Genomic DNA, 16,710 nt, shown 5'->3' with positions numbered 1-16,710 from the left:
GCCTAGAAACACCTAAAGCAGCTCGATTGGCAGCTCCAGGAGCCAATCACAGGGTTCCCATTCTGCAGCACAAAACGTTGTTGTGAAAGCTGAACCTGCTTTGAGGGGCTATAATTCAAGCATTCGAAATCCAGACTTGGAGGGCAGGTGTGGGGAGCCTGCTGAAGACTCCTGGTGAGTTTTATACCTCCTGCGTTCACGAAGCCAAGCCGAGAGAACCAAACAAACCAATGAAACATGAACCAGGTCAGAAATCAAATGAATTATGAAAAGAAATGAACCACCATTTTCCGTGGTTCGCACCCATCCCTATTGGCAACTCTAGCCTAATTACATCTTAGAAAGTATTTGAATTGTTTCTGGAGCTCTCACAAGAACTTTCAGTCAGTTCCCAGCTTCACAGAGAACTAATATAGATTAGGATTGTGGCATATCAGGAGACAGTGCTAAGCCTTTCCCTTACCAGGCTCCTGACCTGAAATGGCTCCAGGGATTGCTATCTTCCCTAAGGGGGAGGACTTCACATGTAATGATGGAAAAATGCAAGTGTCCCCAGTGAGGCTAATAACAACCCTCTAGGGACATATGACTAGTGCTTTTACAGGGGACTACCTTTACCTTTAGGGTCGTTTCACATCAAGAAAATGAGTTGGGAGAGTTAGAAACCCACTCTTTTCATGTCCTATGATCCTGATCCCATACTAGCCATACTTTGCACCCTTACTCTCCTTCCAATGGCCTACTTTATTATTACAATGAAAGCTACATAAATTATAGTGGGATTCCATATTTCTCCACAATAGCATGACGATTTAGGTAAACCAGCATTTTATCTCTTTTATCTGCCTTTTAAAATAAACAACACTTGTATGACCAATAAAGAATAAAGTAGTCACTAATGAAGCTCTTGCCTTTTTCAGCCATGTCTCTGACCCATCGATCCCAAAATTCTTCTGGAGATGAGGACCAATACAAACCATCCAGTAAATTCCGTGAGAAAATATTAGTCCAGATACCTATAAAGTCAACCACATAGGAAGATGACTGTATCAGTTCACATTCACTAATTAACATATCTCACGACAATCAATAAGCATGATCTCACTGAAACAGCACTGAAACATCAAGAGATCACTTTAGAATTATGGTTCAGACAGTAATAGTCTTAACAATTAGTCAAGTTATCATGATTCCCCCAAAAGAGACCAAATTGTACTACAATCAAATACATGATTGGATTTAGATGACTGCTTTATCTCCTTCATAAGACACTTATGCAGGCACCATGTGAAGCAATTCACATGAAACTAGCCTGTTTAGTATATGATAGTCTAAATTTCAAACATGATTTGACAAACTGAAAAATCTTGATGGATAAAAGAAGGGCAATTGAAATCATCATGCACAAAGCCCCTTCTTACAAGCAAGTTTCATATGGATTCCACATCAGGAGAAACTACAAACCATCACAAAATGAAAACATAACTGCCTGAATCCACACTGAAGTACTTCTAAATATAAACGCTCTCCCAGAGGCCATAAGGGCCATGCAAGATTTGTCTACATTCCGCAGGGCCTGTAAAACCGAATTGTTCCGACAGGCTTTCGACATTTAATCAAGAGAGAGCTGCCGCTGGACATCATATAGAGCACCATGCAGAGTACCGATGGTCACCATCGAACTTTCAGAACCACTACACTGTACTGTATTAATATGTTTTATTGGTTTTTAATGGAAGTAATGTGATGTTGTGAGCCGCCCTGAGTCCGCTTGCAGAGAGGGCGGGATATAAGCTTAAATAAATAAATAAATAAAGGCACTGAAGGAGTTGAACTAGAGAAGAAACAACTAGATACATCATTTCTGAGAATGTTTTCCTTCAGGTCGTGCATAAAATTACTAGTAACATGGCTGCCTGGTTCCTCCAGTTATTGTGTCCAGATTTATTCAGTTAGTTAGTTCATTTGTTCCCTGCCTTTCTCCCACTGGGGGCACAAACTGACTCACATCTTTCTCCTCACCTCCATTTTATCCTCACAACAACCCTATGAAGTAGGTTAGGCTTAGTGTACATGACTGACCCAAGCTCACCCAGTAAGCTTCCATGGCACAAGTGGGAATTCAAGCCTGCATCTCCCAGATACTAGTCTGGCACTCTTAACAACTACATCGCCCTGGCTTTAAAACAACAACAATCTGTTTCATATTTTAGATGCTTATAATAGGGAGATCTTTGTCATCACATCTGATTATAAGAAAGGGTCCATTAGGGTAATATTGCCATAGTCTTTGCACTCTCAACTCAATGAAGTTGGGTTGCTATGACAGCAGAAACTAAAATCAAAGCATGTATACATTTCTGTCCTGTATAGTTTAAACAACCTGCTCTATAGTTTAAGCAACCTGGGTGACAACTACTACCACAGACTCCCCTTCAGCATTCAAAAATTTCCATTTTGAAGTGTTTTTGTCAAGGATCATCAAAAATAACTCCTCAGACTCATATCCCGCATCCTACTTTCTGGTTACAATTCTACAAACAATTTCCTGAGAGTAAGGCACATTGAATAAAATTTAGTCTACTTCTAAGTAGACCTGCTTAGAATTGCACCCTTTATTTATTTATCTTTTCCAAATGCTACATTTGTAATTTATTTTTGCCCATTCAAAACTTTTATTATTCATGTGATAATCATAATGGCAAACTTGTAACCAACCAAAAGAAGAAATTTTGCATTGTGGACTTCAATGAAAATATTTTTAAAAGAACCATAATTAAAAACAACTGTCCTCACTGAAGGTGGTAAGATTGCAAAGTCTGTGTACCTTGAGTCTACTACTCACACATGCTCATACAGTGTAGTCCTACTCAGACTTAAAAATCACTGGACTTAGACTGGAGTTTCACTGCATAGGGTTGCACTGATAATCTTCTAAACACTATATATGTTAACACACCAGTATAAATAGCTATTAATTTAATGAAGTGGATGTTGTTCGTTTTGGAGAAAAACAAACAGGTCTGGCAGTTCAGGTTCACCAGAAACAGGAATGAGCTTTTCAGTACCATTGAGGATGATGTGGGCTACATTTTGCACTTTATAATGGCTGATAGCTTACCTTCTAGATAACAAATCGGGGACTCTGGGAACCTCTTTACCAGCTTTCCCATGTAGAACTGACTATCAAAATCTTCTGCACGAATGTAGGCACCATATTTCTGAAACCCCACTTCATAAGGATTGAACTCTATCCATTCTGCAAACAAAATGATATACAGAAGATTTAATTCTCTACTAAGTCCATGTCATGAACCTAAAACAAAAAGACATTCCCAATGGATGTTCCTAGTGAAAGAAGTAATCAGAATACAAAGAATTTTGGGATCCAATTAAATATTAATAGTAATATTAATAAGAAATATTTGCTGTCTACATTAAAACTTGATACATTTGTATTTTTAGAACAAAGGGATAAACAAGAGAACAGCAAATACTCTATAAAAACAACTTCTGTAAATAAAATATTTATTAATGAGATTCTGGAAATGGGCATGTCATGCACTGCCTGGAATAGGGTGTACAGATTGTTTTGTTGTTATAAATTGTCACAGTCTGATTTATAACTGAGAAATGGTGTTCTACAATTTAAGATCTAGCCAAGTTCTCAGAAACTGCAGATGTATCTTCACAGGATTCTTGCTGTTTCAAGCAACAATGCTCAATGCTCAGAATGTCCAGGTTTCCATGAGACTTCTAGACACTGCTCCAAGAGCTCCAGTGACAACTGGCAGAATAGTCACCTTCTTCTCCCAGAGGTGCTCTAACTCTATCCATGGGTCTTGGTATTTCCTGATTTTCTCCTTATCTTTCTTTTCTATTTTGCTGTCTCCTGAGACTGAAGTTATTCAAAACCTATTTCTAATTTTTTTCTACAATTGTGAAATGCTCTAGGTGTTTTCTGTCTGTAACCAGAAGTCCCAATGAATCTTTGTTTCATCATTCTCCATGAACTTGTCCAGTCAATTGTTAACTAAAGAATGAAGATTTTATTTATTTACCTTAAATTTCTATCTCGCCTTTTCCGTGAGCGGACTCAGGGCGGCTAACAACATTTATATTTATAATTTAAAAACCAATAAAAATACAGTTACAATTTAAAACCATTATGTGGTACTATACCACTTCAATATAAGCGAGTTCTTTTCTGATGATGATCACAGTATCGTAGCTCTATAATGATGTGGGGTGGCAGTCCTCTCCCGGTTAAATATTAAAGGCCTGTTGGAACAGTTCAGTTTTGCAACCCCTGCGGAAAGTAGAGAGATCCCGCAGGGTCCTTATGGCCTCTGGGAGAACATTTCACATTTCTGGTGCTGCCACCAAGAAAGCCCTAGCCCATGTAGAGCATAGCCTAGCCTCCTTTGGTCCAGGGATAGACAGTAGATTTTGTGTCCCTGAACACAGTGCTCTCTGGGGAACATGCGGAGAAAGGTGATCCCGTAGATAGGTAGACCCCATGCCTTTGGGATGATCCCTCCCTTATCACCACCCTTTGTCCCTGACCTTGAAGAAAGGAGGCCAACTACTGTAAGGCGAACCCCTGAAACCCCACGTCGGCAAGGCGACCAGTCAGTAGCTGATGGTCGTATTAAATGTGGCTGACAGATCTAATAATATCTGTGGCAGTTGGCCCCTTTAATGTGTAAAAAAATGTGTAAAATTGATTTTATTGTATATTGTTTTTAGTATTCTATGTGGTTTTTAACTGTTGTCAGCTGCCCTGAGCCTGTTAGGAGAGGGTGGGATATAAATCTGATAAAATAAAATAAAAATAAATAAATAACAGCACCACTGAGCTGCCCCGATCCATATGTCGCAAGAGGTCATCTATGAGGCCGACCAGAACCATCTCCGTCCTGTGACCTGGTCGAAAGCCGGACTGGAATGGATCCAGTGCAGAAATGTCATCCAGAAATCCCTGTAGCTGTTACTACTGCCCACTCTATAACCTTACTCAAGAAGGGAAGGTTTGATACCGGCTGATAATTTGTCAATACAGCCGGGTCTGCAGATGTTTTTTTCAAGAGGGGATGGATCACAGCCTCTTTAAGAGGTGTGGGAAAGATCCCTTCTATGAGGGATCTGTTGACAATAGCCTGTAGTGGCTCACGTAGCGACGCCTGGCTAGCTTTTATAAGCCAGGACAGGCATGGGTCCAACCCACAGGTCGTAGGGTGTACAGCAAAAAGGATCCTGTTGACTTCCTCCAGGTTGAGTGGAATGAAGGAATCTAGAAATGGACCAGAAGACATGCTCAGAGCCTCAAGTTCTTTCACTGTATTAATTATGGCGGGAAGGTCGTGTCGAAGCGACGAGACCTTATCTGTGAAAAAACTCGCAAAAGCCTCACAGCTGATTTGCGATTCCCTGACATTTGGTTTATGTTGCGGTAAGGTTCTTAGTGACCGAATTATACTAAATAATTGTGCTGGGCATGAGGTCGCAGACGCAATCCAGGACACAAAGTAAGTCTTCTTTGTGGCCCAGACTGCCATCTCATAGTTCCGCATAAATGATCTATAAGATGTTTTTGTAGCTTCGTCACGAGCACATCGCCATTGTCTCTCTAGTTGTCTTATTCTAGTTGTCTCTCTAGTTTTCTTATTCTAGTTGTCTTATTCAGCCGCCCTGAGCCTGCCTCAGCAGGGAGGGCGGGGTATAAATAAAAAAGTTATTATTTATTATTTTATTATTCGCCGTTTCATTGATCGCAGCTCCGGGGTATACCATGGAGCGGATCATGAACAAGGATGAAGAGGACATCGGCGAGCAATCTCGTCGATGGCTGTAGAGAGCTGACTATTCCAGATCTCCACAAGCTCATCCAACAAGTCACCAGAGGGCCAGGAATCCCATAAAGCCATTTGAAGCCACAAAGGGTCCATCTGGCTTTGCGGGCTAGCCAAAACTTGCTCACCGCCTAAACAGGGTGGGGAGGAGTATCCACATGGGCCTTCAGGGCATAATGGTCAGACCATAGCACTGCCTCAGCAGAAATCTGATCCACTACAACTCCTGCCGCAAAAATCAGGTCCAACGTGTGCCCGGCCCACTACGTGGGTGTTGTTATATATTGGGACAGTCCCAGTGCTGCCATGGAAGACACTAGGTCCACAGGGCCGGATCTACATATTTTTGAGGGGGGGCAAAACCAAAAAATGGTGCCCCCACTCAAAAAATGAAGGGACCTATGGGCAATCTGACACACACACTCCATTTAAACACCCCATTGGGTGTTTGTATGGGGAGGGGAAGCCTCAGCAGGGCTGGTCCTAGAGCGTTTTGAGCTCTAGCCAAAACTAACTTTGTGCGCCCCTCTGCAGCGCCACACCAGAGAAAGGGTTTAAAATTTAAATCCCCTTCGCTAGAGTTGTGCAACAGTGGCGAAAGGATAGGAACCTAGAATCATAGAATCCTAGAGTTGGAAGGAATCTCCAGGGTCATCTAGTCCAACTTCCTGCACAATGCAGGAAACTCATAAATATCTCCCCCTAAATTCACAGGATCTTCACCTGAACAGTAAGAGAAAAACCCAGGTTGGTTTTCCCTTCTCAATATGGCATGTATTTCTTTCGAGGGATCTGACGGCTCTTTGCACTTCTTTAAGTGCATAAACTGTTTGGGATCTGCAGCAAAGAAGGACACAGTCCCAAACATACATACTTGATACTAACTGCTGAGCTATGTGGAACTTACTTCTGAGTAAAGGTTCAGGACTCTCAGCTGCAATTTTAGGTCCCCTCTCCTCTAGTCGCATTAAATTCAGTGGGACTTTCTTACAAGTCAGTATAAAATTTAGAGAGCTTCTCACCTTGAAAAAATTGTGTTCCTGTATAGGGTGCTGTACAGACTAACATAAGGCAAGTCTCTGCCCCAACCGAGGAGGTTACAGCTTGCATTTTGGCAAAGAGGGAGAAAGGGGGAAGAGCTAAGGATTGCAAGGGATGAGTAAGTGAAAATGCAAAGTGTTTGCAACTGGATACTCTAAAAACTGGGTCCGGGTAAAAGTCGGATCTACACAGATCTTCATGAATTCATATGATTTTTACATTGAAATGAAATCAAACCACTATTATTATGCTGGGAATTATTAGGAAGAGAATTGAAAACAAATCAGCCAGTATCATAATGCCCCTGTATAAATCGATGGTGCAGTCTCATTTGGAATACTGTGTACAATTCTGGTCATCGCACCTCAAAAAAGGATATTATAGCATTGGAAAAAATCCAGAAAAGGGCAACTAGAATGATTAAAGGTTTGGAACACTTTCCCTATGAAGAAAGGTTAAAACTCTCGGGGCTCTTTAGCTTGGAGAAAAATCGACTGCGGGGTGACATGATAGAGGTTTACAAGATTATGCATGGGATGGAGAAAGTAGAGAAAGAAGTACTTTTCTCCCTTTCTCATAATATAAGAACTCGTGGGCATTCAATGAAATTGCTGTGCAGTCGGGTTAGAATGGATAAAAGGAAGTACTTCTTCACCCAAAGGGTGATTAACATGTTGAATTCACTGCCACAGGATGTGGTGGTGGCTACAAGCATAGCCAGCTTCAAGAGGGGATTGGATCAACATATGGAGCAGAGGTCCATCAGTGGCTATTAGCCACAGCATATTATTGGAACTGTCTGGGGCAGTGATGCTCTGTATTCTTGGTGCTTGGGAGGGCAAAGTGGAAGGGCTTCTAGCCCCACTTGTGAACCTCCTTTTTTTTTGGCCACTGTGTGACACACAGTGTTGGACTGGATGGGCCATTGGCCTGATCCAACATGGTTTCTCTTATGTTCTGTAGATCCTGTCTTAGGCAGGACCACAAAAATCATGCCTCCACGGATTCATGGTGCCTCACCAGTGCAAAAACAGGGTTTCAAAGCACAGATCCTCATGAATTCATATGATTTTCATGCTGAAATGAAATTAATCCACCATCATGCTGTAGATCCTGTCTTAAACTATAGGCAGCACCAGAAAAATCATGCCTCCACGAATCTATGGTACCACAACAGTGGAAAAACATATTTCCAAACCACGGATCCTCATGGATCCTCATGATTTTTGCTTGGATCCCCCCAAGCTCACCATCAGTTCTTATATCATGTCCATGGGCATTGTTTGCACCTCAGAAATCATGGCTCCACGGTTTCTGGGTTGCAAACTCTGCCCATGGACATGATATGTGATTGGATAGTGAGTCTGGGGGGATCCAAAGCAAAAATCATCAGGATCCATGAGGATTCGTGGTTCAAATCCAAGTTTTTGGTCCATGGTGCTGCCATGAAGCCGTGGATATATCATTTTTGTGGTACAACCTCTGCCGATGGACACAATATGTGATTGGATGGTTAACTTGGTGTGGGCCAAAACAAAAATCATGAGGATCCATGAGGATTTGTGGCTCAAAATCAAGTTTTTGGTCCATGGTGCTGCTACGAAGCCTTGAATCCACGATTTCTGTGGTGCAAACTCTGCCCTTGGACAGGATATGTGATTGGATAGTGAGCTTGGGGGGATCAAAAGCAAAGATCATGAGGATCCATGAGGATCTGTGATTCAAAATTAAGTTTTTGGTCCATGGTGCTGCCACGAAGCCATGGAGCCATGATTTCTGTGGTGCAAACTCTGCCCATGGACATGATATGTGATTGGATGGTGAGCGTGGGGTGGCCAAAGCAAAAATCATGAGGATCCATGGGGATCTGTGGTTTGGAAACATGTTTTTCCACTGTTGTGGCACCACAGATTCATGGAGGCATGATTTTTCTGGTGCTGCCTATAGTCTAAGACAGGATCTGCAGCATGATGGTTGTTTGATTTCATTTCACCGTAAAAATCATATGAATTCATGAGGATCCGTGCTTTGGAACCCTGTTTTTGCACTGATGAGGCGCCACGAATCCATGAAAGCATTTTTGTGGTCCTGCCTATAGTCTAAGACAGGATCTACAGAATAATAGTGGTTTGATTTCATTTCAATGTAAAAATCATATAAATTCATGAGGATCCGTGTAGATCCGACTTTTACCTTTTCCCCTAAAAACTTACTCCAATGCAAGTCAATCACTGACTTCTTTGAGACTCTCCTACCAGCATGTCCATGATCTTCCCTTCGGACTTGTTGGCTCTAAGTCTGGAAGGGTGGAGGGACAGGGGGTGGCGATCTTGGAGAGAGCGACCGGGTCTTGTTTATGGAAGAATCCCAAAGGTGGAATAGAGAAAGCGACTCTTCTTTTTATTCTCTGTTTCGGTAGCAGCAAATGGTCAGCCTGGATTTTTTCTCACCTAATTTACTTTGATGAGGTGCAGGAATGAGCTGCAATTGTCAAACTGCTGGCAAAGGGCTTTTTCATGCAGAGCAGAGGCTGGGTTTTTTTGGGCGGGGGTGAGATGAAAGCACTTCTGAAAGGGGGGAGGAGACAGCCCATGAGATTCTTCCCTCCATCCCTCCCACCCAACAAATCTGATTTAATCTTAACCACTTTTCCTGACTATCTTTCTGTTTGGCCCCCAGTCACTCATAAAGTAGTCGAACACCTTATCTCTCATCTGCATACAGAGAAAGCAGATTTTATTCCTAATGAGATATTTAAAGTTAATCCTACTTGGTAGGCTGAAGTTTTAGCCCCAGTCTTTAATATGCCAAATGCCTCTAGTAACATTCCATTTACTTGGAAGCAGACTATCATAGTCCCCCAGGGTCATTTGGTAGAAAAAGAGGTGCCAGAGCTCATTAGCACAACTTATTTGCATAACATTTGCATATGCCACCCAGCCCCTGACATTACTGGAAGATGTACTAAATTATCAGTTCAGCATCTACCTTAAAATGCTTCTTGAACTATAATTGTTATAATACAACCTTACTCCCATCATACTTTTTAAATTACTTTCTCCTAGGTGGCCACAGTGGCATGATGAAGATTTCCATCTGTCTGCTTTATATGTTTGGTTATTTTCCCATTTTTTGTGAGGGGGAAATATTAGAAAGTTTGTCAAATCTCAGAGTTCAGCAAAATTCTCACAGGGGATTTGAACAGTGGAGCCCAGAAGCAAGTATTGGGCGGGGGGGGGGTGCGGTTAGGAAAGAAAAAGCACAATAAAATTTTGAGGTTTCAGAGCTCCACTCCTGTGAGCTCCTGCCCAAAATGAGGCCTCATAGTCCCTATATTAAAAGTATCCCTCTGTGATTCTTTATTATCCTGCTTAGGCAAATTATACTCCTTTTATCTATTGGAATGGATGGAATCCAAGACCATCCTAGGCTGGGAGCAAATTGGCTTCGGAATAGGTTGTTCTACTTTAGACCACTGTCTAATTCATTTCCATTTAGCTGAAACATATACTTCACTTTTGGAAGAAGTTTTTTATGTAGGGAGAATTTGACAGCATCTCTAGATCAAGACTTGGAACAATTTAAGGAAGTCCAATTTAAGGAAATCCATGGATAGTTAACTATTATGATTCATAGAAAATCTTCATATCAGCTAGAGTGCTCAGGTCTGTTGCAGTGTATAAGGAGGTCTGTCTAAAAGCCCTTCAATTGACAAGGGAGTCTGGCAGAAATGCTTGTTAGCTCCAATGTTATTTAATTTATATTTAAACAATTTATCTGGTTCCCTTGACAAAAATGGTCACCCTCCTTGTCTGTAGCTCCCCAGTGCCAGAAGCACCCATGCAGCCCCAGTCCATGACATTGCTACAGAGATTGAAGGGGTGGGGGGGTCAGCCTGTCAGTGCTCAGACCATGCGCCGCACGCTGCATCAAATTGGTCTGTAGGGCTGTCATCCCAGAAGGAAGCCTCTTCTAAAGATGATGCACAAGAAAGCCCGCAAACAGTTTGCTGCAGACTAAGGACATGGATTTCTGAACCATGTCCTGTAGTCTAATGAAACCAAGATAAACTTATTTGGTTCAGATGGTGTCAAGCATGTGTGACCGCAACCAGGTGAGGAGTACAAAGACAAGTGTGTCTTGCCTACAGTCAAGCATGGTAGTGGGAATGTCATGGTTTGTGACTGCATGAGTGCTGCCGGCACTGGGGAGCTACAGTTCATTGAGGGAACCATGAATGCCAACATGTACTGTGACATACTGAAGCAGAGCATGATCCCCTCCCTTCGGAGACTGGGCCACAGGGCAGTATTCCAACATGATAACGACCCCAAACACACCTCCAAAATGACCACTGCCTTGCTAAAGAAGCTGAGGGTAAAGGTGATGGACTGGCCAAGCATGTCTCTAGACCTAAACCCTGCTGAGCATCTGTGGGGCATCCTGAAATGGAAGGTGGAGGTGTGCAAGGTCTCTAACATCCACCAGCTACATGACATCATCATGGAGGAGTGGAAGAGGATTCCAGTGGCAACCTGTGAAGCTCTGGTGAACTCTATGCCCAAGAGGGTTAAGGCAGTGCTGGAAAATAATGGTGGTCATACAAAATATTGACACTTTGGGCACCATTTGGACATTATCACTTAGGGGTGTACTCACTTTTGTTGCCATCAGTTTAGACATTAATGGTTGTTTGTTGTGTAATTTTGAGGGGACAACACATTTACATTGTTATACAAGCTGTAGACTCACTACTTTACATTACAGCCAAGTGTCATTCCCTCAGTGTTGTCACTGAGGGGAGGGACGGTGGCTCAGTGGTAGAGCATCTGCTTGGGAAGCAGAAGGTCCCAGGTTCAATCCCTGGCATCTCCAAAAAAAGGGTCCAGGCAAATAGGTGTGAAAACCTCAGCTTGAGACCCTGGAGAGCCGCTGCCAGTCTGAGAAGACAATACTGACTTTGATGGACCAAGGGTCTGATTCAGTATAAGGCAGCTTCATATGTTCATATGTTGATATACTTAAATATTTACAAAATGTGAGGGGGTGTACTCACTTCTGTGATATACTGTATCTGGGAATAGTTTTTTGCATATAGTTGATCCTCTCATCAAAAAGCCATGCTGAAGAAAGCAGGACCTTGTACTGAAAGCATCCCAATTTTTTTACGTACTTCAAAGGTTTATATATGCCCAGGGCACTTCAAGTTTTCTATATGAAAATTGTCCCTATTTTGTTTTGTTTTTGCGGGGGAAAGAGCAGCAGCCATCTGGATTCAATCAGCCAAAGAATCCTCACACCTTCCCTCTAGTTCACTTTTTTAGTAAGTTAAACAACACACCAGAATGCATAGCTAAAATGTCCCTATGAGCAGAATTGGATCAACCATATTTAGAGGCTAAAGCTTGGCAACTAGCCTTCAATTTGTACCTTAAAGTGCTCTATAGTAACTCCAGATACCTATCTTTATTAAAAGCAGATTCTCATAAATCCTCTTGGTCCTAGATTCTTGACACAAAACTCTCTGCTATTGGACCAAACCCTGACAATACTCAGGGCCTGGAACCCACTGTTGTTTAGTCCCATATCAATACTTGATCAGATGGTCTCGTACCCACAGGGTCTACTCTTCTTTATTTTTTGGTATTCCTCCACCAAAATTGCTGCCTTTCTATGCTTTTTAACTAACTATCCCAAATTATTTTAGAGATTTCTTATTATCTTGATCGAATTCACAGCCCACTCCAGTTATGAAGGGAAGATTAAGAAAGATTTCTTACCCAACTTTTGTGATTGTTCTGAGGGGAAAATTGGTACTTTAATACATATTTTATTGTAGTGGCCTCTTTATATTAGTCTTAGAAATAGGTTTTTAGCACAGTACCCAGATAATTTTTCATCTTGGTCTCATCACAAGCTGGTTTTACTTCTTTTATCTGACAGATTCCCTAACCTTACCCTTCTTGTTGCAAGATTTTTCCATTGGTTTAGTGTTGTGTCCAGATGATGCTACTTAAAAGAAGGGTTTTTGACTGCTCAAGTTTTTTAGTCAAAGAGCTTTAACCAGTTGAAACGAAAGGACCATGGAGGACCACCTTCCCAACAGTTGTTTGGTGTCCTATATTTACCTTTACCCAGAAATGTCTTATAGAGGAGCAGGGAGCTCTCTACAAGTGTCCCAACTGAAATACATGCAAAAACATGGCACAGTAAAACAGCACTCTTTTGGAGAGATGATCCATAAGGTAGCATTGAACTGCCATGAACTCAAGACAGTATGTTCGCCTCTACCAACCCACAAGAATGGGTTGTGTGAGGATATTGACCAGTCTTTCTTGGTGCCTGAGAGACCAGTTCCAAATGTTGGAAATATATATTTGTTCTGTATGTCCTTTGCAATGTTCTAAAGTGCCAGTCATTATAGGGTTAACTTTGTGCCTGATTCCCTATTGTCTGCGTGACCTAGGAAGAAGATACTGACTGCTGTCAATCAAGGTCTAGAAGCGGAAAAACCTGTTTTGTCTGTTTGGTCAGTCAGGTGACTTCCTTTGTTCAGGCAGAGAGGTCAAGAAGAAGGAGGAAGTAGCCTCCATTAAGCACATGATCTTCTAGTGTGAGGATGTAGTTCTATAGTGTTTGTTGTTTTATCTCCCAGTACCCTTTCTCTGTAGAAATAAATGTTTTTGCTTTTTCATGTTAAATGCCTCTCAATGATTATTTGATCCAGTGATCCATCGCACTGTTTGAGATAAAGAAATAGAATTTCAAACAGAATTCCCTAACAAAATTGGTAGCATGGACGGGGTTTTTTTTGAACTCTAAATGATTTTAATCTGGATCGCCTTTGAGAGCATTTGGAAAGCAAAAGCTGCAATGCTGTGCAGTCAAACCTCATTTTTTAAAACAACATTTTTTTTTCTCTTGCCATTACTGAGAGCGTTCTGACTTAAATGAGCTTTGAATTCAGATTGTCTCGATCTGGAAACGCTGCTACATTTGTCTAAAAGCCTCAGATATGCTGGAAAGAGAATTTTTGGAGCTTTTTAACCCTTTTTCTGTGGATTACGTTGGAGACCTTGGAAGAGCCTTGCTGCAACTACGCACACACATTCAGCCGCCTTTTCTCTTCAGTGAGGAAGGAAAAATCTTTAACCCCACCCTGCCTGATTGCTGTGAAAAATGTCAAATCCAGAGAGAGGAGCCACTGGATCTTGTTTACACATCTTCAGGAACAGCCACTGCAAATCTTGGTTTTGGTACCGTGAATAACCTACCAGTGATAGGATTTAGTACCCTGAAGTTAACTAAGAATAATTTCTCATTCTGGCTCTCGCTTCTAACGTAAAGACTTGAGATTTATGGAGCTGAAAGAGTTTTGTCTGAAAATCCCCCTGAGAATGAGCAAGAAAAATCAAATTTTAAACGGCTAGATGGTTTTGCAAAAAGTCTCATTTTAGAATCTATTGAGGCATATGAAATTCCTGAATTGCACACTCTTAAAACTGCAAAAGAAATGCTTGAATGCCTTAAAGATCAATATAACAAAACTCCCATAAGCACTATTCAAGATTTAAAGGACAAAATATTTGGTTTTCAAGTGCAAGAAGGGGAGAATGTGACTAAACGTCTGAAGGAATTTATGTGCATGCAATCCAGACTACAGGAGTATGGTGAGGCTATTGCAGAACGAGATTTACTCTCAACTATATTGAAAGCTCTACCCAGTACTTACAAGCCAATTAAGATGATTTTGAGACTGCAAAAAGATTTGAGTCTGGAAGGCCTGTTAAATGCTATCGAGGAGGAAGCAGCCTCCACATCTGGGGACAAGGATACTGAACAAAGGAATAGCAATTTTAAAGCACTTGTTTCAAATGAGGGAACACAGGCACCATCTCGTGGCCATAGAAATAATAGCAGCCAGAATTTTTTAAACCAAAAATCTTCCAAGCAACATGGCCCAGTTGGGAACAAAGAAAAGAACAGAGAAAGTACTATTCATGTTAATAATGTTAATTTTATTGGTGAAAGAGGAAATTTTTTGATTGATAGTGGATGTTGTATGCATATTTGTTGATATAAAGGCATGTTTTCAGAGCTGGATGAAAGTCAGAGACCTGAAATGATAGGTGTCAACCAAAAACCCTTACAAGTTTGTGGTGTGCGTGAGATCAAAATGAAATTTCTTACCACTGATGGAGATTTAATGCCAGTAAGACTGAAAAATGTAGCTTATGCACCTGAATCAATTGAGAATTTACTTTCAAGCCAAGTGCTTATAAGAAATAATTATACTGAACATCTTGATGTAGAAGATGATGGTGAAATCATTCAGAAGAATTCTGGAATTAGTTTTAAACTGGATGAAAGAAATGGAGCTCATTATATTATAGACTTAAGTGAAAAGTCAGATGCTGTTGATGTTGTGGAAAAGACTGTTTGCCAGACTGAAGGCAGAAAGTATAACCATAGGAGATATGTTTATGTTTGGCATGTAAAGTTAACACACAGAAGCATGCAGAGTGTTGAGAAGTTGCTAAATGATTGTGGACTTGATGTTGTGCATTGTTATAAATCCAAGGAAAGATGTGATGTTTGTCTGAGAGCAAAAGAAACTGCACCTTGCTTCAGTGGAAAAAGCAGTGTGCATAATGAAAGGTTTTTGGAAACAATATTCAATGATGTTGTTGGGCCTATAAAAGCTTTGATTGGGAGAAATACATTTTTTTCAGTATTCACAGAGGCAAAGACAAAATATAGCACTGTCTATATGCTCAAATCAAAGGATGAGACTCTTGATAAATTTAAAGAATATGTTGCCATGGTTAAAAACAGATTTGGGTGTGCACCTCAAAGCTTGCTGACAGATGGAGGTGGTGAATATTGCAATACTGAACATAAGAAGTTTCTGAAAGCAGAAGGGATTGAACACAAAGTGACTGTCCCATACACTCCACAGCAGAATGGGAATGCAGAAAGACTTAATCGTGTGTTACAGGAAATTATCAAAGCAATGCTCATGCATTCTGGATTACCTAAAGGCCTGTGGGCTGAAGATGTAAATACAGCAATGTATATTCACAATAGAATACCTTCAAAAGTAACAGGAATTACTTCATTCCAGGCTAAGTTTGGCAAGAAGCCAGGACTTAAGCATATTAAAACTTTTGGAGCAAAAGCCTATGCATATGTTCCCAGAGAAAATAGAGGGAAGCCTGATGCAAGGACTGAGATTGGGTTCATAGTAGGATATCCCTCAGTGGGAAAAGGCTACAGAGTCTATGATTCTAAGCTGAATAAGACTAAACTTTGTAATGTTGTGTTTGTGGATGACAGTAATTTGCGTAGAGCACCCTGTGTACCTGAATCTGATCCTGAGGTTACTGATAATGCTTCTGAAGATTGGTGTACCTGGTTAACTGTAGTGACCACGGTGAACCGGCAGGTCTACCTTCTGAAGACTCTACTGAACCAGAAGGGGAAATGGGGACCGCACCACAGGGAGCAACAAAACCTCCACTCATTTTAAGACGATCAGAAAGAAGCACAAAAGGGCAACCACCACAGAAATATGGATACTGTGATATCCATAGAGACTGTGAAACCTAAAGAGGAACCCAAGAGCTGGAAACACGTGTGTGATCTACCTAATGAAGAAAAGGAGAAATGGATTCAAGCAATGGAACCAGAGATACTATCCATTTATGAAAAAGATGTATGGACTCTTACAAAGCTACCTGCAGGAAGAAAGCCTTTTGGATGCAAATGGGTCTACAAAATAAAATACAAAGATGATGAAACTATAGACTTGTACAAA

General features: G+C 41.1%; 1 protein-coding gene across 1 annotated transcript in view; it reads right to left on the bottom strand.

Annotated features, from left to right (window-relative positions):
* The window catches only part of LOC132589603 (cytosolic phospholipase A2 beta-like), a 122,434-nt gene that overhangs the window by 22,720 nt on the left and 83,004 nt on the right, over window positions 1-16,710 (bottom strand). Inside the window, exons 16-17 of the mRNA XM_060262354.1 lie at window positions 3,122-3,259; window positions 912-1,016 (exon numbers count right to left, since the gene is read on the bottom strand). Coding sequence (XP_060118337.1) covers window positions 912-1,016; window positions 3,122-3,259 — 243 coding nt within the window. The remainder of the gene's footprint in view (window positions 1-911; window positions 1,017-3,121; window positions 3,260-16,710) is intronic.

Source organism: Heteronotia binoei, chromosome 21 (assembly GCF_032191835.1).
Source record: "Heteronotia binoei isolate CCM8104 ecotype False Entrance Well chromosome 21, APGP_CSIRO_Hbin_v1, whole genome shotgun sequence".
NCBI classification, from domain to species: domain Eukaryota; kingdom Metazoa; phylum Chordata; class Lepidosauria; order Squamata; family Gekkonidae; genus Heteronotia; species Heteronotia binoei.
This window is presented reverse-complemented; position numbering and strand designations above follow the sequence as displayed.